This window comes from Xyrauchen texanus, unplaced genomic scaffold (assembly GCF_025860055.1).
Source record: "Xyrauchen texanus isolate HMW12.3.18 unplaced genomic scaffold, RBS_HiC_50CHRs HiC_scaffold_104, whole genome shotgun sequence".
NCBI classification, from domain to species: Eukaryota; Metazoa; Chordata; class Actinopteri; order Cypriniformes; family Catostomidae; genus Xyrauchen; species Xyrauchen texanus.
The window spans coordinates 26702-49152 of record NW_026265366.1 but is presented as its reverse complement, the minus strand read 5'-3'; the positions used below and the strand labels follow the sequence as shown (position 1 = coordinate 49152).

The 22451-nt window shown below is 39.7% G+C and overlaps 1 protein-coding gene across 1 annotated transcript in view; it reads left to right on the top strand.

Annotated features, from left to right (window-relative positions):
* Positions 1 to 22451, top strand: part of ttn.2 (titin, tandem duplicate 2) — a gene marked incomplete at its 3' end in the record, with an annotated part of 74988 nt that overhangs the window by 25842 nt on the left and 26695 nt on the right. Inside the window, exons 38-76 of the mRNA XM_052124571.1 lie at positions 1753 to 2052; positions 2147 to 2464; positions 2564 to 2860; positions 2972 to 3271; positions 3367 to 3681; positions 3776 to 3924; positions 4011 to 4161; positions 4262 to 4543; positions 4632 to 4934; positions 5076 to 5381; positions 6022 to 6303; positions 6432 to 6731; positions 6836 to 7138; positions 7238 to 7546; positions 8223 to 8504; positions 8666 to 8965; positions 9066 to 9359; positions 9454 to 12408; positions 12502 to 12837; positions 12927 to 13211; positions 13346 to 13645; positions 13742 to 14044; positions 14151 to 14426; positions 14744 to 15040; positions 15129 to 15431; positions 16539 to 16838; positions 16960 to 17247; positions 17344 to 17646; positions 17793 to 18095; positions 18195 to 18500; positions 18594 to 18881; positions 18973 to 19263; positions 19384 to 19671; positions 19767 to 20354; positions 20462 to 20566; positions 20667 to 20864; positions 20989 to 21285; positions 21366 to 21953; positions 22071 to 22373. Coding sequence (XP_051980531.1) covers positions 1753 to 2052; positions 2147 to 2464; positions 2564 to 2860; positions 2972 to 3271; positions 3367 to 3681; positions 3776 to 3924; positions 4011 to 4161; positions 4262 to 4543; positions 4632 to 4934; positions 5076 to 5381; positions 6022 to 6303; positions 6432 to 6731; positions 6836 to 7138; positions 7238 to 7546; positions 8223 to 8504; positions 8666 to 8965; positions 9066 to 9359; positions 9454 to 12408; positions 12502 to 12837; positions 12927 to 13211; positions 13346 to 13645; positions 13742 to 14044; positions 14151 to 14426; positions 14744 to 15040; positions 15129 to 15431; positions 16539 to 16838; positions 16960 to 17247; positions 17344 to 17646; positions 17793 to 18095; positions 18195 to 18500; positions 18594 to 18881; positions 18973 to 19263; positions 19384 to 19671; positions 19767 to 20354; positions 20462 to 20566; positions 20667 to 20864; positions 20989 to 21285; positions 21366 to 21953; positions 22071 to 22373 — 14292 coding nt within the window. The remainder of the gene's footprint in view (positions 1 to 1752; positions 2053 to 2146; positions 2465 to 2563; positions 2861 to 2971; positions 3272 to 3366; positions 3682 to 3775; positions 3925 to 4010; positions 4162 to 4261; positions 4544 to 4631; positions 4935 to 5075; positions 5382 to 6021; positions 6304 to 6431; positions 6732 to 6835; positions 7139 to 7237; positions 7547 to 8222; positions 8505 to 8665; positions 8966 to 9065; positions 9360 to 9453; positions 12409 to 12501; positions 12838 to 12926; positions 13212 to 13345; positions 13646 to 13741; positions 14045 to 14150; positions 14427 to 14743; positions 15041 to 15128; positions 15432 to 16538; positions 16839 to 16959; positions 17248 to 17343; positions 17647 to 17792; positions 18096 to 18194; positions 18501 to 18593; positions 18882 to 18972; positions 19264 to 19383; positions 19672 to 19766; positions 20355 to 20461; positions 20567 to 20666; positions 20865 to 20988; positions 21286 to 21365; positions 21954 to 22070; positions 22374 to 22451) is intronic.

Below are 22451 nucleotides of genomic sequence, written 5' to 3'. Positions count from 1 at the left end.
GTAAAGTAGTGAGTGTACAGCTTGTATAACAGTGTAAATGTGCTGTCCCCTCAAAATAACTCAACACACAGCCATTAATGTCTAAACTGCTGGCAACAAAAGTGAGTACACCCCTAAGTGAAAATGTCCAAATTGGGCCCAAAGTGTCAATATTTTGTGTGGCCACCATTATTTTCCAGCACTGATTTAACCCTCTTGGGCATGGAGTTCATCAGAGCTTCACAGATTGCCACTGGAGTCCTCTTCCACTCCTCCATGATGACATCACGGAGCTGGTGGATGTTAGAGACCTTGTGCTCCTCCACCTTTCATTTGAGGATGCTCCACAGATGCTCAATAGGGTTTAGGTCTGGAGACATGCTTGGCCAGTCCATCACCTTCACCCTCAGCTTCTTTAGCAAGGCAGTGGTCATCTTGGAGGTGTGTTTGGGGTCGTTATCATGCTGGAATACTGCCCTGTGGCCCAGTCTCCAAAGGGAGGAGATCATGCTCTGCTTCAGTATGTCACAGTACATGTTGGCATTCATGGTTCCCTCAATGAACTGTAGCTCCCCAGTGCCGGCAGCACTCATGCAGCCCCAGACCATGACACTCCCACCACCATTCTTGACTGTAGGCAAGACACACTTGTCTTTGTACTCCTCACCTGGTTTCCGCCACACACGCTTGACACCATCTGAACCAAATAAGTTTATCTTGGTCTCATCAGACCACAGTACATGGTTCCAGTAATCCATGTCCTTAGTCTGCTTGTCTTCAGCAAACTGTTTGCAGGCTTTCTTGTGCATCATCTTTAGAAGAGGCTTCCTTCTGGGACGACAGCATGCAGACCAATTTGATGCAGTGTGCGGTGTATGGTCTGAGCACTGACAGGCTGACCCCCCACCCCTTCAACCTCTGCAGCAATGCTGGCAGCACTCATACGTCTATTTCCCAAAGACAACCTCTGGATATGACGCTGAGCACGGGCACTCAACTTCTTTGGTCGACCATGGCGAGGCCTGTTCTGAGTGGAACCTGTCCTGTTAAACCGCTGTATGGTCTAGGCCACCATGCTGCAGCTCAGTGTCAGGGTCTTGGCAATCTTCTTATAGCCTAGGCCATGTTTATGTAGAGCAACAATTATTTTTTTCAGATCCTCAGAGAGTTCTTTGCCATGAGGTACCATGTTGAACTTCTAGTGACCAGTATGAGGGAGTGTGAGAGCAATGACACCAAATTTAACACACCTGCTCACCATTCACACCTGAGACCTTGTAACAATAATGAGGCACATGACACCGGGGAGGGAAAATGGCTTATTGGGCCCAATTTGGACATTTTCACTTAGGGGTGTACTCACTTTTGTTGCCAGCGGTTTAGACATTAATGGCTGTGTGTTGAGTCATTTTGAGGGGACAGAAAATTTACACTGATATACAAGCTGTACACTCATTACTTTACATTGTAGCAAAGTGTCATTTCTTCAGTGTTGTCACATGAAAATATATAATCAAATAAGTGAGGGGTGTGTGAGGGAGATACTGTATTTTTTTTAACCATAAATAACAATTAAAAGTTATATACATTTTGATAAATAATATTAACCAAGATTTTTAAATGTGAAATATTGTTTATTGTTCGTTAAATTTACTTAATGCATTAATGTTAACAAGTTTTAACCTTATTTTGAAGTGTTACCTTGTTATCAAACACAAAATCCAAATGAGCTTTGTACTATGAAGTAAACTAATATATTTTATGTTTTTCTAGATGTTCCCGGAGCACCCAAAGAGCTCAAGGTTACAGATGTCACCAGAACCACAATGAGACTCATTTGGAAACTGCCAGATAATGATGGTGGTGAGAGAATTAAGAGTTACTTCATTGAGAAGAAGACTGTCAATGGAAAGGCTTGGACAACTGTCAATGCTGCTTGTGCTAGCATGGCATTTGTTGTGCCCAACCTCCTTGAGGGACAGGACTACCTGTTCCGTGTTCGTGCTGAGAACCGCCTCGGCTTTGGACCATATACAGAGACCACAGAACCTGTTAGGGCAAGGGATCCCATCTGTAAGTCAGTTACCTCAATATTTTTAAAAGCACCATACATGCCTCTGAAGTGTTCTGTCATTAACAATATTTTCTATTTATTTTCAATTTAAAGATCCTCCTGATCCTCCAACCAAGGTGAAAATTAACCTTGTTACCAAGAACACTGTGACTCTGACATGGGTGCCTCCCAAGAATGATGGTGGGGCACCAGTAAAGCATTACATTATTGAGAGACTGAGCTGGGATACAAGTGGTCCACAGAAAGAGACTTGGAAACAATGCAATAAGAGAGAGGTTGAAGAAACTCACTTCATTGTTGAAGACCTTAAGGAAGGTGGCGAATATGAGTTCCGTGTTAAAGCTGTGAATGAAGCTGGCCCAAGCAGACCCTCTGTGACTGCTGGACCAATTATCATTAAGGACCAGACATGTGAGGAAAAGGGAAAAAAATATTTAATATTTGGTGAAGTTTGTTGAAATTTTGCACTCAGTTATTTGCTAAGCATGACTCTTTTTAATCTTCTTATAGGTGCTCCAAGCATTGATCTGAGAGAGGCTTTAGAAGGCGCAGAAGGATTTGATGTCAACATTGTTGCCAGGATTCAGGGCTGTCCATTCCCATCTCTTGTCTGGCAGAGGGCTCCACTGGACAAGCCTGATGACAAAACTTCTGTGCATTATGACAAACATGTCAATAAAGTTGTTTCTGATGATAAATGCACCCTGTTAATTCAGCAATCCAAGAGAGATGACAGTGCAGTGTACATTCTCACAGCCACTAACAGCTTGGGCACAGCCAACAAGAGTATCAAACTTACCATTTTGGGTAAGTCCAAGACTTTCATGATTTTATTACCTACTCATTTTCAATGGCTCATGCCATCCTTTCAAATGGAAGGTGAAATGTATTATTATTATATTATTCTTGTGTCCTTAGGATGTCCTGGAGTACCTGTGGGACCAATCAAGTTTGAGGAGGTCTTTGCTGAAAGGATTGGCCTGTCCTGGAAACCACCCACAGATGATGGCGGTTCCAAGATTACAAACTATGTTGTTGAAAAGCGTGAGGAGAACAGAAAAACATGGGTCCATGTCTCTAGTGATCTGAAGGAATGCCAATGCACTGTACAAAGACTTACAGAGGGCCATGAGTACGAGTTCCGTGTTATGGCTCAGAATAAATATGGAATTGGACCACCCTTGTACAGTGAACCTGAGAAAGCACGGAACCTCTTCAGTAAGTTTAATTTACTGAGAATCTCTTAATCAGCACATTATTGTATTGTTCTAATATAATCTAATACTTATCGTTGCCCACCCTTCCCCTAATAGCTGTACCTGGCCAATGTGAGAAGCCAACAGTTACAGATGTTTCACTTGAATCTATGACAGTCAACTGGGAGGAGCCAGAATATGATGGTGGGTCTCCAGTAACTGGTTACTGGCTTGAGCGTAAGGAAATTACAGCAAAGCGCTGGACAAGAGTGAATCGTGATCCTATCAGAATCATGCCTCTCGGTGTTTCCAACATTGTAACTGGTCTCATGGAGGGTGCCATCTACCAATTCCGTGTTATTGCAATTAATGCTGCTGGATGTGGTTTACCTAGTGTGCCTTCTGATCCTGTTGCATGTAGAGACCCTATTGGTATGTTATGCTTTTCTTCTATTGTTCTTTTTAAACTCTTATTTAAACTCCTATTTTTTATAAATTTGTCTATAACATTTGGATTTTTTAACAGCACCTCCAGGACCTCCGACACCAAAAGTAACAGATTGTACCAAGTCAACTGTGGATCTTGAATGGATTCCTCCACTTAATGATGGTGGATCTAAGATCACAGGCTATTTTGTTGAGTACAAAGAAGAAGGACAAGAGGAATGGGAGAAGGTATATGAATATAAAGTATATGTACTCTATGCATATATGCATCGTTCATTATGTGGTTTATTTAATAGAAAATGTCATTTTATTAGGTTAAAGACAAGGAAATTAGAGGCACCAAGTTTGTTGTTCCTGGCCTAAAAGAGCTTGGACTCTACAGATTCAGAGTGAGGGCTGTAAATTCTGCAGGTGTGGGAGAACCTGGTGAGGTTGCTGAAGTGATCGAAGTCAAGGACAGAACAAGTAAGCAATAAAGCACTGGTTCACTTTTAGATTATATTATTTTTAACAAATGTTTTTATTTTACACTATTAAATGTATCTTATTTTTAAACTTCTTATAGTTCCCCCCGAGGTTGACCTGGATGCTACAGTCAAGGAAAAAATTGTGGTTCATGCTGGTGGGGTAATCCGTATCCTGGCCTTTGTGTCGGGCAAGCCTGCACCAGAGATTATTTGGAATGGGGATGATGGTGATTTGCCAAAGGAAGCTGCTGTAGAGACCACTGCTATAAGTTCAGCTATGGTTATCAAGAATTGCAGGAGACATCACCAGGGTATTTACACATTGACTGCTAAGAATGCGGGTGGTGAAAGGAAGAAAGCAGTCATTGTTGAAGTATTGGGTGAGTGCTTATTATTTTTGTTTCTTAATTCTTAAATTATTTTACTTAACAAAAAAACATTTCCAATATTTGGTTCCTTTCCTCCCAGATGTCCCTGGCCCTGTGGGTCAGCCATTCTCTGGTAAGAATCTTACCAATGATTCTTGTAAGTTGACATGGTACTCACCTGAAGATGATGGTGGCTCAGCTATCACCAACTATATCATTGAAAAGAGAGAAGCTGACCGCAGGGGCTGGACTTCAGTGACATATACTGTCACTAGACATAATGCAGTGGTCCAGGGTCTACTTGATGGAAAGGCTTATTTCTTCAGAATTGCAGCTGAAAATATTATTGGAATGGGTCCATTTACTGAGACGTCAGCACCAGTTCTCATCAAGGATCCTTTCTGTAAGCCTTGTCTATTTGTTTGTTTTTCTCTCTCTCTCTCTCTCTCTCTCTCTCTCTCTCAAAAATATATATATATTTGTTCTTTTAAAGTCATTACCTGTAATTGTTTGTAAAATGTCTTGTGCATTCAAAATTCTTCAGCTATCCCTGAGCGCCCAGAGGATCTTGAGGTGACGGCTATCACAAATGATTCAATCAGTGTGGCATGGAGACCTCCAAAGTATGACGGAGGTTCAGATATTACAAGCTATGTTCTTGAGGTCCGTCTTATTGGACAAGACAACTTCAACCGCATTGCTATAGAGGACAAACTGATGGATCGTAAATTCACACACGTGGGTCTTAAGGAAGGCTCTTCTTATGAATTCCGTGTTAGTGCTGTGAATCAGATTGGTCAAGGCAAGCCTTCTTTCAGTACCAAACCAGTTACATGCAAGAAAGAGTTTGGTAAGTAATAACTTGTGGTGATGTTATAATATATATATAAAGTATAAACATGAAAAAATATATATATAGTACTGTGCAAAAGTCTTACGGACAAAAGATGTTTCACAAAAACATTTGACTTAAGATGGTTATACTGTATATAATTTCAGCATTAGTGTATCAATAGGAAATATACATTTTAAACTTCAGAACATTCCTTTTGCAAATAGAATAGAATAGAATAGAAAGACAGGGAGCTCTGCAACAGATAGCATGGCCCCCACAGAGCCCTCCACTGAACATAAAGTCAGTCTGGGATTACATGAAGAGACAGACACAGTTGAGACAGCCTAAATATATAGAAGAACTGTGGTGAATTCTCCAAGAAGCTTGGAGCTATCTGCCAAACACCAAGAAAAAGTGTGTCCAGGTGGCCTAGGAGAATCGGTGCTGTTTTGAAGGCAAAGGTGGTCACACCAAATATTGATGTAGCTTTTTTTTTTATGTTCACTGTACTTTGTATGACGTTAATTGATAAATGAAGATATCCTCAATATGCAACATTTTTCACAAGTGTATATATATATATATATATATATATATATATATATATATATATATTTACAAGGTATTAATTGATGTACATTTATCTCTTTACTAGAACCACCAACACTTGATCTTGACTGCCGTGACAAGCTTGTGGTTCGTGTTGGCGAGACTTGCACTGTTCAAGGACGATACTCTGGCAAACCAACACCAACTATTAAATGGCTCATAAATGATGAGCAGCTTCAAGCAAATGAAGAAATTGCTCTCACCAGCACAACAAAGACTTTGTGCTTGTCTATTGAAAAGGCAAAACGGAATCACAGTGGAAAATACACTGTGGTTCTAGAAAACTCCATAGGCTCACGCAAGGGCATATGTAATGTTGTTGTTGTTGGTGAGCTAATCTTTACTTTTTGTCAAGTTTATTATTTTCTTATCCTACTACTATTTTGGCTATAAATATACTTTGAATCATTATTAATAATTTTTTGCATTTTGAATGATTCTGAATATTTATTTCAGACCGCCCACAGCCTCCAGAGGGTCCTGTTAACTTTGATGAGATCTACAGGAATTACATGGTCATTTCTTGGAAGCCCCCACTGGATGATGGTGGATGTGCTATTTCTAACTACATTGTTGAAAAGAGAGACACCAACAGAGATCTATGGATGCCTGTTACAGAATCTTGCACAAGAACATCATGCAGAGTTCCAAAATTGATTGAGGGAAGAGAGTATATCATTAGAATCTGTGCTCAGAATATTCATGGCATTAGTGATCCTTTGGTATCTGCTGAGACCAAAGCAAGGGATGTTTTCAGTAAGTAACAGTTAATTTAATATAATATATAAAGCCATGAAATAAATTTAACAAGAACATTTATGATCACTAGCCATAATATTGTTCTCAAATTTCCATCACAGAGGTTCCAGATGCTCCGCAAGCACCTTTAGTTAAAGAAATCTATAAAGACACTGCTCTGATTTCATGGGTCCAGCCAGCTGATGGTGGCAAACCAATCACAAACTACATTGTTGAGAAGAAAGAGACCATGGCCAACATGTGGTCTAGAGCTGGAAAGGAACGCATTTTCCCTAACACAGAATACTGGGTTCCTGATCTTCTCAAGGGATGTGAATATGAATTCCGTGTCATGGCAGAGAATGTGGTTGGTGTTGGTGACCCAAGCCCAGCCTCAAAGCCTATCTATGCCAAAGATCCTATAGGTATTTGTCTAATAACTTTTGCCATAAGAAAATTATTAATCCCACCTTTCTAAATTGAATTATAACAATTTTCCCCTTTTCTGGATTTTCTTGTCACAGTGATTCCAAGCCCACCTGTGCTTCCAGTAGCAATTGATAAGACAAAAGAGTCTGTCACTCTTTCTTGGCAGCCACCAAAGGACTGTGGCAGAGGCAAAATCCTTGGCTATCTCCTTGAGTATCAGAAAGCTGGTGATGAGGAATGGCTTCAAGTAAATCAGACACCAGACTCCTGCCAGGACACTACATTCAAAATTATCAACCTTGAAGATGGTGTTCTTTACAGATTTAGAGTGAAGGCAGCAAATGCTGCTGGTGAATCTGAGCCTGCATATGTCCCAGAGCCTGTTCGAGCACAAGACAGACTAGGTAATTTGTAGTACTTGTATATATATTTGTATTACTTGGATATACTCTATATCCACAAATGCTGGCAAGTTTCCAAAATGTAGGATGGCAGGGGAAGAGTTTTTTATATTCATAAGTGAAGCGATAACTGATTGGACGATTCAGTAATATTCGTTAGGAAAATGCTACCTGAATGGTCAGAGAAACTATAACCCATCCCCTAAACCTAACCCTAACAAATAAGGTAGAGCTTTCCTCATTAATATGAATAAGTCTTCCTTCCGATCCTGTGTTTCGGAAATTCTTTTTCACTGTTTTCCTTCAAATGCGTTTTGTATATCACGTGGAAAGCCAACTTCAACTTCAGGCTGACAGTTTTGACTACATTATAGTCAACTAGTCTATGCAACCACTTATATGTTTAGAAATTTCACTATGCAGGTGTGATGAGGAGGAGAGCGTGATAAAGGGGAGCCGGAGATGCCACTTCGAGAGAGACACGCACGCAGCCGCGCTGCATGTGTGTCTGTTCGTTTATGTTTTATATTGTTTTAAGTCCATTTATATCATTAAACCTTTATGATGACTGTTCAGCTGGTTCCCCCCTCCTCCATGCCATCCTTACACTGTTACAGGATGTTACTAAATTCAAGCAATTATTTTAGAATATGAAGTGATATATTTTTCTTGTCTATAGAGCCCCCAGATCTCCTGCTGGATATGGGCATGGCCCGAGAAGTTAAAGCAATGGCTGGAACCCATATTACTATTATGGCTGGAATAAAGGGCATGCCTTTCCCAAAAGTCACATGGAAGAAAAATGAAGCAGATGTTCCTCCAAGAGCAGAGATTGAGACATCTGGAACAGCAAGCAAATTGGAGATGCGTTATTGCAACCGTGCAGATTGTGGAGATTACACACTTAATGTAGAAAATCCAGCTGGATCGAAGACCGCCACATGCACTGTGCTTGTTCTTGGTAATTTTTTTAATTAAATATTTCAGACTACGAAAAATGTGTATAATTGTATATTGTATTTAAAACATTTATAACAAATAAATCATACTAATGCATTAACTGGAAACAAAGTTTATTTGTTAAATTGTTGTTTTGATTTTTTTGTTTGTTTGTTTATGTAGACAAGCCTGGACCAGTTCAGAATCTCAGAGTGTCTGATGTCAGAAGTGATTCTGCCCAGCTTTCGTGGAAAGACCCAGAAGATAATGGTGGTGCACGTATCACTAACTTTGTTGTCGAGAAAAAGGATGCAGCATCAGCACAATGGGTGCCAGTCTGCTCATCATCTAAAAAACGCAGCATGATGGCCAAGCACTTGATTGAAGGGACATCATACATGTTCCGTGTGGCGGCTGAAAATCAGTTTGGCAGAAGTGAATATGTTGAGACAACAAAAGCTATCAAGGCAATAAATCCACTGTGTAAGTATGACCTGTTAAATCACTCAACACTGTGACTTTCATAATACTTATTTTCATAATTTTAAGAAAACTAATATTGCCAATAAATTAAATATTTCAGTCCCACCTGGTCCACCAAAAGACCTGCATCATGTAGATGTTGACAAAACCGAGGTTTGGCTGCAGTGGAATTGGCCAGATCGCACAGGAGGAAGTGACATCACTGGATTCTTGGTTGAGTACCAAGAAGAAGGTGAAAGGGATTGGATTGTTTTTAAGACTGTAAGCATTCCTGAGTGCCATGTGACTGGACTGGAGGAGGGAAAGACCTATAGGTTCCGTGTTAAGACAGAGAATGCTATTGGTCTAAGTCGGCCAGACACTACTGTGCCAGTCCTTTGCCAGGAAAAACTAGGTTAGAATTTAATACAAGTCCCCTATAACAGTTTAACAACATTTTTGTTTTCAATTTGCATTGTTAAATTTTTATTCTTTGTTTTATTTTAAAGTACCACCCATTATAGAGGTTGATGTGAAGCTGATTGAAGGAATCATTGTGAAAGCTGGAAGCACTATTAGACTGCCTGCCATTATGAGAGGCATTCCAGTTCCCACTGCCAAATGGGTTATTGATGGAGAGGAAATCATGAGTGAAGGCAATATCAAAATTGACACTGACAACTTCTCCACTGTTTTGAGCATTGCTGAATGCACAAGAAGTCACACAGGAATCTATATCCTCACAGTGTCAAACTCGGCAGGAAGTAAGACTGTTTCTCTGAATGTCACAGTACTTGATGTCCCAGCTGCCCCCATTGGTCCTGTTAATATTCTTGAAGTTACTCCTGACTCTATGGTAATTGACTGGCGTCCTCCCAAAGATGATGGTGGAAGCCCTGTCATGAACTATATTGTTGAGAAGAGAGAATCAAATAAGGAAACCTGGGGAGGAGTTAGTTCTGGCAGCACTGCAACGAGGCTCAGGATTACTCGCCTGCAGAAGGGAGTTGAGTATGTTGTAAGAATATGTGCTGAAAATAAAATGGGAATTGGTGCACCTCTTGAAAGTGCACCCACTGTAGCCCGACACCAGTTTGAGCCCCCTGGCCATCCTGGTAAACCAGTTGCATCTGATATTTCTGAGGATGCACTCACAATTGGATGGACAATGCCACTGTTTGATGGTGGTAGTCAAATCAGTGGTTACATTATTGAGCGTAGACATAAGGGTGGCAAATGGATTAGAGTGAATAAAACACCTTGCAAGGACCTTAGATACAGAGTGCTTGGACTTTTTGAAGGTAATGAATATGAGTTCAGAGTATTTGCTGAGAATATTGCTGGCTTTAGTGGACCCTCACCTATTTCAGATCCTGCCAAGCCTTGCAGACAAATTACAGTTCCAGGGCCTCCAGTCAACCCTAAGGTTAAGGACTACAGTTGCTCATATGCTGACTTAGTTTGGATCAAACCCACAAAGAATGGAGGCAGTCCAGTCTTAGGATATATCATTGAATGCCAGAAAGCAGGTGCTGAGTGGGAACTAGTCAATAAGGATGATCTGATTAAGCAGTGCGCTTATAGAGTAAAGGGACTGATGGAAGACACAGAATATAGGTTCCGTGTTAAGGCTGTCAACATGATTGGAGAAGGTGAGACAAGGGAAATTCCAGAGTCTGTTATTGCTAAGGACATCCTCATTCCTCCAGAAATTGAGATGGATGCCACATGTCATGAACGTGTGACTGTCCGCGTTGGACATAATATTAACATTATTGGATATGTGAAAGCAAGACCTGATCCAGAAATTACCTGGAGCAGGAGTGAAAATGTTTTGGAAAGGGACAAGCGCACCACTCTGACAAATAACTTTCCAGTTGTACAAATGCGCATCAAGGAAGCAACCAGAGCAGATCATGGAAAATATACACTCAAGGCTGTTAATGAAACGGGAGAGGCCTCAGCTACAATTACAGTAAATGTACTGGATAGACCTGGGCACTGCCAGAATCTTAAGTTGACATACGTAACCAAAAACTCTTGCATGGTATCCTGGGATGCTCCTGAGGACAATGGAGGCACTGAGATTACAAATTACATTGTGGAATGTCGAGAGCCAAGCATACGAACCTGGTCAATGATATCATCTGACTGCACAAACCGCATGGTAAAGGCAAAGCTCATGGAAGGTCATGAGTATTTATTCCGTGTTTCTGCAGAGAACAAGTGTGGTCCTGGACCAACTACAGAAACCAAAACACCCATTCTTGCAATTGACCCACTTCAGAAGCCAGGTGAGCCAGAGAACTTCCATGTCAGTGATGTTGGAAAGAACTTTGTTTTCCTTAAGTGGAGAAAACCAGATTATGATGGTGGCAGCCCTAACCTGGGCTACATTTTGGAGAAAAAACCTAAGGATGCTGAAGAGTGGGAAAAGCTACATGACAGTGACCTGAAAGACACTTTCTTCATGGTAGACAAATGTGTCGAGAACCATACCTATCAGTTTAGAATCAAGTCAACAAATGAAGGAGGAACAAGCAACTGGGTTAAGACATCTGATGTTCTTGTGAAAGAAGTAGTTCAGAAACCGGTTCTTGACCTGAAATTTTCTGGTACCATTGTAGTTAAAGCAGGTGAATCAGTTAGACTTGAAGCTGGACTTAGAGGAAAGCCGCAGCCTGAAGTTACATGGGTGAAGGACAAGGATGCAGGTGATAACCCAAGGATCAGTGTTGACACTGGACCAGATTATTCCAAGTTCCTCCTGATTAAATCTAAACGTAGTGATACAGGAAAATATGTGATCACTGCTACAAACTCATCTGGGACATTCAATGCATATGCCAATGTCTCTGTTTTGGACATACCAGGACCTGTCAGAGATTTGAAGGTTTCTGGGATTTCTACAGACAAGTGCAGAGTTGTATGGGATCCTCCAGAGGATGATGGTGGTTGTGAGGTGGATAGCTACATTCTAGAGAAGTGTGAGACTAGAAGAATGGTTTGGTCTACCTACTCTGCCTCCGTTGTCACCAATTATTGTAATATCACTCGCCTTGTTGAAGGAAATGAGTATATATTCAGGGTCAGAGCAGAAAACAAGATGGGAACTGGTCCCTCAATGGAGAGTAAGCCAATTATTGCTAAGACGCAATACAACAGGCCTGGTCCACCTGATTCACCTGAGGTCACTAAAATTGGAAAAGATGAGATGACTGTTATATGGGCTCCTCCTGAGAATGATGGTGGAAAGTCTATCACTGGTTACATTTTGGAGAGAAAGGAGAAGCGGGCCGTTCGATGGGTCCCTGTCACAAAGAGTCCTATCTCAGAGAGGCGTATGAAGGTCACTAATTTGATCCCTAACCACGAGTATCAATTCCGTGTCAAAGCGGAAAATGAAGTAGGATTGGGAGATCCAAGCAAAGCATCCAGACCTATAACTGCAAAAGATCCAATTGGTATGTATAGTCTGTATTACTTGTGTCTTTCTTCCCCTAAATGCTATATATAATTGTGTTTTAATCAAATCTGGCATTTAATGTAACATTTAGAGCCCCCTGGACCACCTGGTAGCCTTAAAGTTATCGACAGCACCAAGGCATCGATTACACTAAGATGGGCAAAGCCTGTGTATGATGGTGGTGCTCCAATTATTGGATATCTGATTGAAATGAGGGATAAGGTTGAAATGGAGGGTGAACAAAAGAGAGATCCAGAAGAAGGCTGGAAGAAATGTAATACTGGTGGACAGCTTGTCATAACTGAATTTACTATTCTTAACTTGGACGAGAAACAGGAATATGAATTCCGGGTTTCTGCTCAAAACCAAGTTGGCATGGGCCGCCCTGCGATACTCAAGGATGCTGTATCACCAAAGGAGATCAATGGTAATTTTTTTTAAATTTTTTTTTAATTGTGACTTGTATTTTTATGCAGCTTGAAATTCAGTACACTATTTTTTTTCTTCTAAAAACAGAGCCTCCAGAGATTGATCTTGATGCCAGCCTAAGAAAAGGACTTAGCGTTAGAGCAGGGTGTCCCATCAGACTTTTTGCTACAATTAGGGGAAGACCAACACCTAAAGTGACCTGGAAGCGCCTGGGTGTTGACAATGTCATTAGAAGGGGCCATGTGGATCAGATTGATACAATGACATTCCTTGTGATTCCTGAGTGCTCACGTGAAGACTCTGGCAAATATTCTTTGACACTTTCAAATGCCTCTGGAGAAAAAGCTATATTTGTTCGTGTTAAAGTCTTAGGTAAACTTAAATTTGTATAAAATGTGCTATGTAAATTGCATTTAAAATTAAGAGAAATGCATTGCTTTCTGTTGAATTACATTAAAACTCCATCAAGTAGTGTCAGTAAACCTGTTACTGAAATTTATCAACAGATACTCCTGGTCCTGTTGGTGGACTAGAAGCAACTGATATTACAAAGACGACATCCCAACTTGCATGGTTACCTCCAGAAAATGATGGTGGTAGCCCAATCCTAAACTACGTTGTCGAAAAGCGTGAGGTAGACAGGAAAACATGGACAAATTGCACAAATGACTTAAAGAAGACAAGCTTCAAAATTACAAATATGACACCAGGAATAGAATATTATTTCCGGGTCATGGCAGTTAACAAATATGGCTTAGGGGTGCCTCAAGATTCTCCAAAGTCTTACTTGGCTACAGATCCCAAGAGTATGTCCAGCACATGCAGTATTTTAATATATTGTTCCACAACAAATATATACAAAATTATATAAATCTATATATCTTTTTACCTTATCTGTACAGGTGAGCCTGATCCTCCAAAGAAGATGGATGTATTGGAAATTTCTAAAAACAGTGCAACTCTTGGATGGTTGAAGCCACTTAGAGATGGTGGGTCAAAGATTAATGGCTACATTGTTGAATACCAGGAGGATGGTCAACCTGAGGACAAGTGGAATTCATACTCAGTTGTAAAAGACTTGACCATTGTTGTAGCTGGACTGAAAGAAAACACTAAGTACAGATTCAGGGTTGCAGCAAGAAACGCTATAGGATGCAGTTTGGCGAGAGAAGCTGAGGGCATATTTGAGGTCAAAGAACAGCTATGTATGTATCTAAAGATGTTGTGCTCTCCAATTATCAATTGTTATTTTTTCCATGCTTTATATTTCATAAATCACACTCTAAAAACTTAACCTTGTTTATTTTACAGTGGCACCAAAGGTTATCATGCCTGATGTGGTTACAGCAAAGGCAGGATCTAAACTTTTAGTTGAGGCTCTTGTCTCTGGGAAGCCTGCACCAGTCACAAAATGGAAGAGAGGCAATGATGACATGGTTACATCTGATCGTCTCTTCATACAAAAGACACCAACCACAAGTGCACTTATGATCAAAGATGTCACAAGAAAGGATAGTGGTTACTACAGCCTTTCTGTTGAAAACAACATCTCTAAGGTCAACCAGATTCTCAGAATAATCATTATGGGTAAGTTACATAAAAAATGTAGTCGAGTAATTTTTTTTGTATAGCGCTTTTCACAACACACATAATTTCAAAGAAGCTTTACAGAAAATTAAGCAGTAAAGTCTTTAGAGTCATCAATGTGTGGTTTGATGAAAATATATACAGTATATATTAATGGCTAACAGATTAATGACTAAAAGACTTGGAAGTCCATTCTTAGTAAACTGCAGAAGTGCGCACAGATGCAATGTCTTTTGTTATTTGGCTGATTTTATTTAGTGTTACTTAGTAGGAAAATCAAAAGTGAAATTTGATTGTGACACCTTTTTTATTTTTAGATAAACCTGGTCCTCCAGAGGGCCCTCTAGAAATTCTTGAGGTAGACATGGATGCCTGTGCACTTGCATGGAATTCTCCTACTGAGGATGGTGGCAGCAACATAACTAACTATGTTGTTGAGAAGTGTGATGTGACCAGAGGTGACTGGGTCACAGTTGCATCTTGTACCAAGACCAGCTGCAGAGTTGGAAAACTCACAGCTGGCAATGAGTATGGCTTCCGTGTACGTGCTGAAAATCGTTTCGGCATTTCAGAACCAATTTACTCAGAGAAAATGATTGCTAGACATCCATTTGGTAAGTCTCATAAATAGAGACACATACAAACAGACACACACTCAAAGGTATTAGGCTTTATTTACATCAATACATTTTTACATTTCAGATCCTCCCAGTGAGCCTAGGAACTGCTGTGTCAACAAGATCAACAAGGAGTTTGTCTTGTTGTCCTGGGAGAAACCAGTGAACGATGGTGGCAGTCCCCTCATTGGATATTCCATTGAGCGCAAAGAAAGAAATAGCCTTCTATGGGTCAAGGCAAATGAAATCCTTGTTCGCTCAACTGAGTATACATGCTCTGGCCTCTTTGAGGGCGTGGAGTACACATTCAGAGTGTCTGCTGTCAACAAGGCAGGACATGGCAAATCAAGCAAGCAGACAGATTTTATCACTGCAAGAACACCCGTTGGTATGTGTGGGAAAATAAACATGCTGTAATTACACTTAATCAAAGATATGCATTATAACAGGGTTCCCGCGGATACTTAAAATGTCTTAAATTCCGTTTTCCAAAATTTAAGGTCAGAAAAATTCTTAAATATCTTAAATGATAGAACAAAATTTTTAATTATTATTTAAAGAGGTATTAAATTTGGAGGCGGAAAGACAGGAATCGTAATATGACCTAATGTTATTATCAGTCTTCAAAAGAATACGATTTATTATATAAGTGCATGCACTGCTCTGTTGTATATTCTCCAAGCATGCGGGGGCTTGTGAGTGTTTCCAGCTGTTTTAGAGCAGTTTGCAATCATTAGGCTATATCTGAAATTTATGACAAGTGATCACTAATGATGATGAACTGTTGATGATGAAGATATATTGTTGATGAAATTTAACAATGTTTACTTTTAGTTATTAATAGTGTAATATGCTGTTGATCATTGTAGAAGTGCACATTTTATTTCTCTTATCTGTTTGAATGAGCAGCTGGAAGTAGTGAAACGAATACATTTTATTGTATTTCAGCCTATAAAGTTAAAAGTTCTGCGCTTCAATCACATTTTCTTTTCCCCCTAGTTATTGGTATTTTGATTGCACCATAAACTGCATTTGGAATTTAATTCAATTTGGACTCTTGTAGCCTCTATCTGGCCCTCCCCATCACAGGAAGGAAATACTAAGAACATTTAATACAGGCTACCAATTTTAAAAACTTTAATTTTCTTTCAACACATTATCGTATCAAAAAAATCCAGTATTTGTTGAACTCTAATTTGTATTTATTTCTATAATGGTACATAAACCAATTTTAATGTGATGTTGTGAGTATTTTAATCTTGCATTTAGACTACCCTGTTTTACTGATAAGCAATTTTAAGGCCATGTTGAATGTGTGCCCCTGCCTGTTTAAGTAAGTGTCTGTGATACATTATTTATTTAGAGGTTGTGTGAGTTTGTTTTGGGATGGGGATACAGTATTAATTTTATTTGTTCATGTCTTGAAAAAGTCTTAAATTTGATTTTAGAAACTCAGCAACCCTGTATAATAAGTTATATTTTTATTATTTTTCAGATCCACCAGGTAAACCCGAAGTTCTTGATGTGTCAAGAAATTCTGTTTCTCTTGTGTGGAGTCGTCCAAAACATGATGGAGGCAGCAAACTTATCGGTTATTATGTTGAGTCTCAGAAGGTTCCAGGTGACAAATGGGTGAGAATCAATGCAAGCAGCCAAAATGTACAAAAAGAAGAATACATTGTCTCTGGACTTGAGGAGGGAGCCCAATACAAGTTCAGAATAATTGCAAAGACAGCAATAAATGTTAGTCTGCCTTCAGAGGAATCAGATGCTATCCCAATTATTGCAGAGCATGGTAAGTCTTACTTACATAACATTACTTTATTGCTTTGGATTAAAGCATCTGCCAAATGAATAAATGTAAATAACTGATAGATTTAAGAGTTTATTTTAGGTCTCCCTTTGTATTTTTTCAGTTCCACCAAGAGTTGAGATTGGCCTTGAAATGAAGAGCTTAATTGTTGTCAAAGCCGGAGCAAATGTCTCCCTTGTGGCTGATGTTTATGGTAAACCAATGCCAAAGGTCACATGGAAGAGAGATGGTGTTCCATTGACATTAGTTGAAGGTATGAAAATGACTCAGAAGATACATATGTTCTGCCTGGAACTGTTCTCTGTGACAAGAAAGGAGTCTGGAGAGTACACAATTGTTGCTGAGAACCCAAGTGGAACTAAGTCTGGCAATATTAAATTGAAGGTTCTTGGTAAGTAAATGTTAAAGATATGCTAAATAATGAATGAGTCATGTATTGTCCTTGGATTTTCCAAACACAAACAAATGCATTATTTTGCTTCTGCAGATAAACCTGGACCCCCAGCATCGGTGAAGATAAGCCATGTTTTTGCTGACCGGGTGAAACTGAGATGGGAGCCACCTGTTGCAGATGGTGGTTCTGAAATCACAAACTACATTGTTGACAAACGTGAAACGAGCAGAGCTAACTGGGCACAAGTTACTGCTAATGTTGGTGGTCAATCAACGGACTGTTCTGTGGAGAAACTTATTGAAGGCCATGAATATGAGTTCCGCATCAGTGCTGAGAACAAGTATGGTGTAGGAGACCCAATTGTGACTAACTCTGTGATCGCCAAGAATCCATTTGGTAATATTTGTATTATTTTTGTGCACTTCTTTGTGTCCACTTTTTTATATTTTCTGTATATTTAAAAAACAAATCAGATTATGTTTGCTAATAAATGTTATTACAATATATTCTAACTTCCATCTCTTTTTGATTTCCAAATTCAGATGTTCCAGGGCCATGTGAACCTCCAGTTATAACCAATATCACGAAGGATCATATGACTGTTAGCTGGAAGGCTCCTGCTAATGATGGCAAGGCCACCATTCTTGGATATATGGTTGAGAAGCGTGAAGCTCAAGACCTCAACTGGGTTAAAGTGAATAGAAGACCAGTTATTGACAGGACAATTAAAGCTGGTGGCCTCACAGAGGCATCTGATTATGAATTCAGAGTCATTGCGATCAATAAAGCTGGTCTTGGCAAACCAAGTGATCCATCAGCTGGTGCACTTGCATTAGACCCAGTGTGTAAGTATTAATTTCTTCATACAACATTTGACTAAAATTAGTAATTCAGCAGGCAATGCCTCAGAGTTGAAGCTCATGCAATTTGGGGTTTCATCATAGATCCTCCTGGACCACCTGCATTTCCAAAGGTCATTGACTCTACACATAGTTCAATCAGTCTGTCCTGGACCAAGCCCGCCTATGATGGAGGGTGTGAAATCCTAGGCTACCTTGTTGAGTTCAAGAGAGCAGATGCAGAAGATTGGATGAAGTGCAATGTACCTAAGAATCTCCAGGCAACAAAATTTGTTGTTACTGGTCTTCTGGATAACACGGAGTACCAGTTCCGTGTCACTGCTGTAAACAAGATTGGATTTGGGGAGCCAAGTGAAGTTCCTGGAAAACATATGGCAAAGGATATCCTACGTAAGTGTATCCCATAGCTGAATTTGGGGGATTTTAAAATACTCACTGTGAATACATTACTGATATATTATTCTTATTTTTGTTTTGCTTCAGTTGCCCCTGAGGCTGAGCTTGATGCAGATCTCAGAAAGGTACTAGTTTTGCGTGCTGGAGTCACAATGAGAATTTATGTACCTCTGAGAGGGCGTCCTGCTCCGAAGGCAACATGGACTAAGGTCAATGCGAATTTGAAGGAGAGACAGGGTCTTATGATCAATACAACTGAATGGGATACCTTTCTTTATTGTGAGGATATCAACAGATATGATGCTGGCAAATATGTCCTAACTCTAGAAAACAGTAGTGGTACCAAGTCCTATACCATTGTTGTCAAAGTACTAGGTAAGATTTATTTTTGGTTTAAACAGTTTCCCATTTGGAATTTATTATTTACAGTATCTCATACCTAACTACAATATCTAAATTTACACAGACACGCCTGGACCACCACTTAATCTGATTGTTAAGGAGACCTCAAAGGACCATGTGTCCATTACTTGGGATGCTCCATTAATTGATGGTGGTAGTCCAGTCAAGAGCTATGTTGTTGAAAAACGTCTGGCAGAGAGAAAGGCATGGACTTGTGTTGCTCCTGAGTGTCCCAAGACATCTTTTAGAATTACTAATCTTGAAGCTGGTAAAGCTTACTGTTTCCGAGTCCTAGCTGAAAATATATATGGCATTGGTGAGGGTTGTGAGACAGCTGGACCAGTCAAAGCCTCAGGTGAGACTTCTTTGTTCCACAATGTTGCACAAGACATAGTCTTTAAGTGGTCTAGTGTTAAATTAATACAAAGTCTAAATCTGTTAATTACACCACATTTTAATACCGATCATATTGCAGAGCGACCTGGACCAGTTACAGATTTTAAACCATCAGAGGTCACCAAGAATTATTGCACTCTTGGCTGGAAGAAACCAATAAGTGATGGTGGAAGTCACGTTGTTGCATATGCTCTAGAGATCTGTGAAGGTGAAGACAAATGGAAGCTGCTCATGAAGTCCAAGCTCACACATTACACAATGAATGATCTTGATGAAGGAAAGGAGTACAATTTCAGAGTAAAAGCCATAAATGAAACATCTGAAGGACTCCCAACAGAGCTCACTGTCTTGGCTAAAGATCAAATCGGTATTCATATAGTGCTCCTAATAGTTACATTGGTGTCTTGAAAGTTATTCAACAGAGTCTATTAATATATTTGTATTTTTCTTGTCTCTTTACAGTCCTGCCAGACTTTAACCTTAAAGGCTTGCAAGACTCTAGCTATGTGGCAAAGGAAGGAAGCACTGTTCGTCTTAATATCTGTATTATTGGTATCCCTGCTCCAGCTGTCACTTGGAAAAAGGGTGATGTTACTTTATCAGATAGTGGCAGAATCTCAGTTGAATCAACTGCAACAAACACAATCTTGCTGATTCGTGATTGCCACAGGGGTGATGCTGGCAAATTTATTATAAATTTAAGAAACAGTGCTGGAACTAAGGAAGCAGCTATTGACTTAAAGGTTGTTGGTAAGCCTGGAGTCTGCACAGGTCCCATCAAGTTTGATGAAATCACGGCAGAAGCAATTACTGTTGAATGGGGTCCACCCAAGGAAGACGGTGGATCAGAAGTTAGCAACTATTTTTTGGAAAAGAGGCATTCTACTGCTAACAAATGGGTGACAGTTGCCTCTGCAATTCAGAAGAACTCTATGAGGGTTACAAGACTTCATGATGGAACAGAATATATCTTCAGAGTTTGTGCCGAAAATAAATATGGAATTGGAGAGTTCCTCAGATCTGACCCAGTGGTTGCTAAACATCCATTTAGTAAGTATTGACATGGCCCAAATGTATTTTCTTTCCCCACTTTGTAAAATATGCTGAATATTTTAGAATATTTCTTCCCATTAAATAAACTCTTTATGCCACACAAGATTCACCAGAGGCTCCGGCACCACCTGAGGTTATGAGCATTCGTCATGAGTCTGCTATCCTAACATGGTCTGATCCAAAAGATACTGGAGGCTCACCTATCACAGGTACAAATATTTCTTAACCACACATATTTCTAAAATACATAATTGGTTTCTGCTGTTTTTTGCCACATCTAAACAAATTATTTTTTAATTCCTTATATAGGATATTATGTGGAATTCAAAGATAGAAATAGTTTGATGTGGAAGAGATCCAGCAAGACACCTTTGAGAGTAAAAGAATGCAGAGTGACTGGTTTGATTGAAGGCCTAGAATATGAATTTAGGGTAATAGCTATAAATGTAGCTGGACTCGGAAAGCCAAGCAAAACTACAGAATCACTCGTTGCTCTTGATCCAATTGGTGAGTGCAAGCATGCTCTCTTTCTAAGATGTGCTGTTCATAATCATCACTCAGAGAGAGATCACACAAATTATAACAGTATTTTTAAATTACATTATTTATAAATACATGTCTCTTTCTGTAGATTCTCCTGGCAAACCTGATGTGATCAGTGTCACAAGAAACAGTGTAACGCTCATTTGGACTGCACCCAAGTATGATGGCGGCCACAGACTGACAGGGTATATTGTTGAGAAATTAGAGCATCCAGGAAAGGTGTGGATGAAGGCCAATCATGTCAATGTCCAAAGCTGTGCATACACCGTAACAGACCTACAGGAAGGCTGTACTTGTGAAATCAGAATAAGGGCTAAGAATGCAGCTGGAGCAATAAGTGCTCCCTCAGAGGCAACTGAGCCTCTTGTCTGCAAAGATGAATATGGTAAGCCAGGTTTTTATACATTTGCTTAACCACACATCCATACACAATTATTATTGTAATCATTTCCCAACATTTTACAGAACCACCAACTATCACAATCGACCCTGAAATGAAGGATGGTGTGACTGTGAAGGCTGGAGAAACAATTGTCATAACTGCATCAAGCATTCTTGGCAAACCACCTCCTACAGCTGTGTGGTCTAAGGGAGGAAGAGAATTCAAGTCTTCAGATGTTGTCCAAATTACAAACACTCCCACATCTTCAAGTTTGTCTATTAAGTATGCCAGCAGAAAGAACACTGGAGAGTACACAATTACCGCAAGCAATCCATTTGGTATCAAAGAAGAAAAAGTTAAAGTAAAAATCCTAGATGTACCTGGACCTCCAGGTCCTATTGAACCCAGCAGTGTCTCTGCTGAAAAATGCACATTGACATGGTTGCCACCAGAAGAAGATGGTGGTAGCAGTATCAAGTCATATATAATAGAAAAGAGAGAAACCAGCCGCCTTCTCTGGACAAAGCTTGCTGAAAATGTTATGGATTGCCGCTATATTGCTAGCAAGCTGATTAAGGGAAATGAATACATATTCCGTGTTTCAGCAGTCAATCAATATGGCATTGGTGACTCAACACCATCTGGTCCAGTTAAAATGGTTGATAGCTTCGGTAAGCTTCATTTATTATTTTACTACATTCATTTATTTAATTTCTATCAATTATCTTCCATATTATATTTTACAATTATTTTTTTATTGTTTTTTACGTTTTTACCTTGTTTTGCAGGACCCCCTGGGCCACCGTCAAAACCAAATATTGATAATGTCAGTAAAAATGCTGTAACAATTTCCTGGAAGAGACCAGCTGTGGATGGAGGAAGTGACATAAGAGGCTATAGTGTTGAAAGAAAAGAGAGAAGAGGCATGAGATGGGTGAGAGCCTCAAAGAAGTCAATTTCTGATCTACGTTATAAGGTATCAGGCCTGACAGAGGAAGTTGAATATGAATTCCGAGTGACTGCAGAGAATAAGGCTGGTTTTGGTGAACCCAGTGAGCCGTCTCAACCTGTAATGACAAAGGATATCGCATGTAGGTTGAAAATGTTTATTATTTTAAATAATTCCAGATATTATTTCTCATCTATTTGTGCCTTGAAGCAGTTTGATT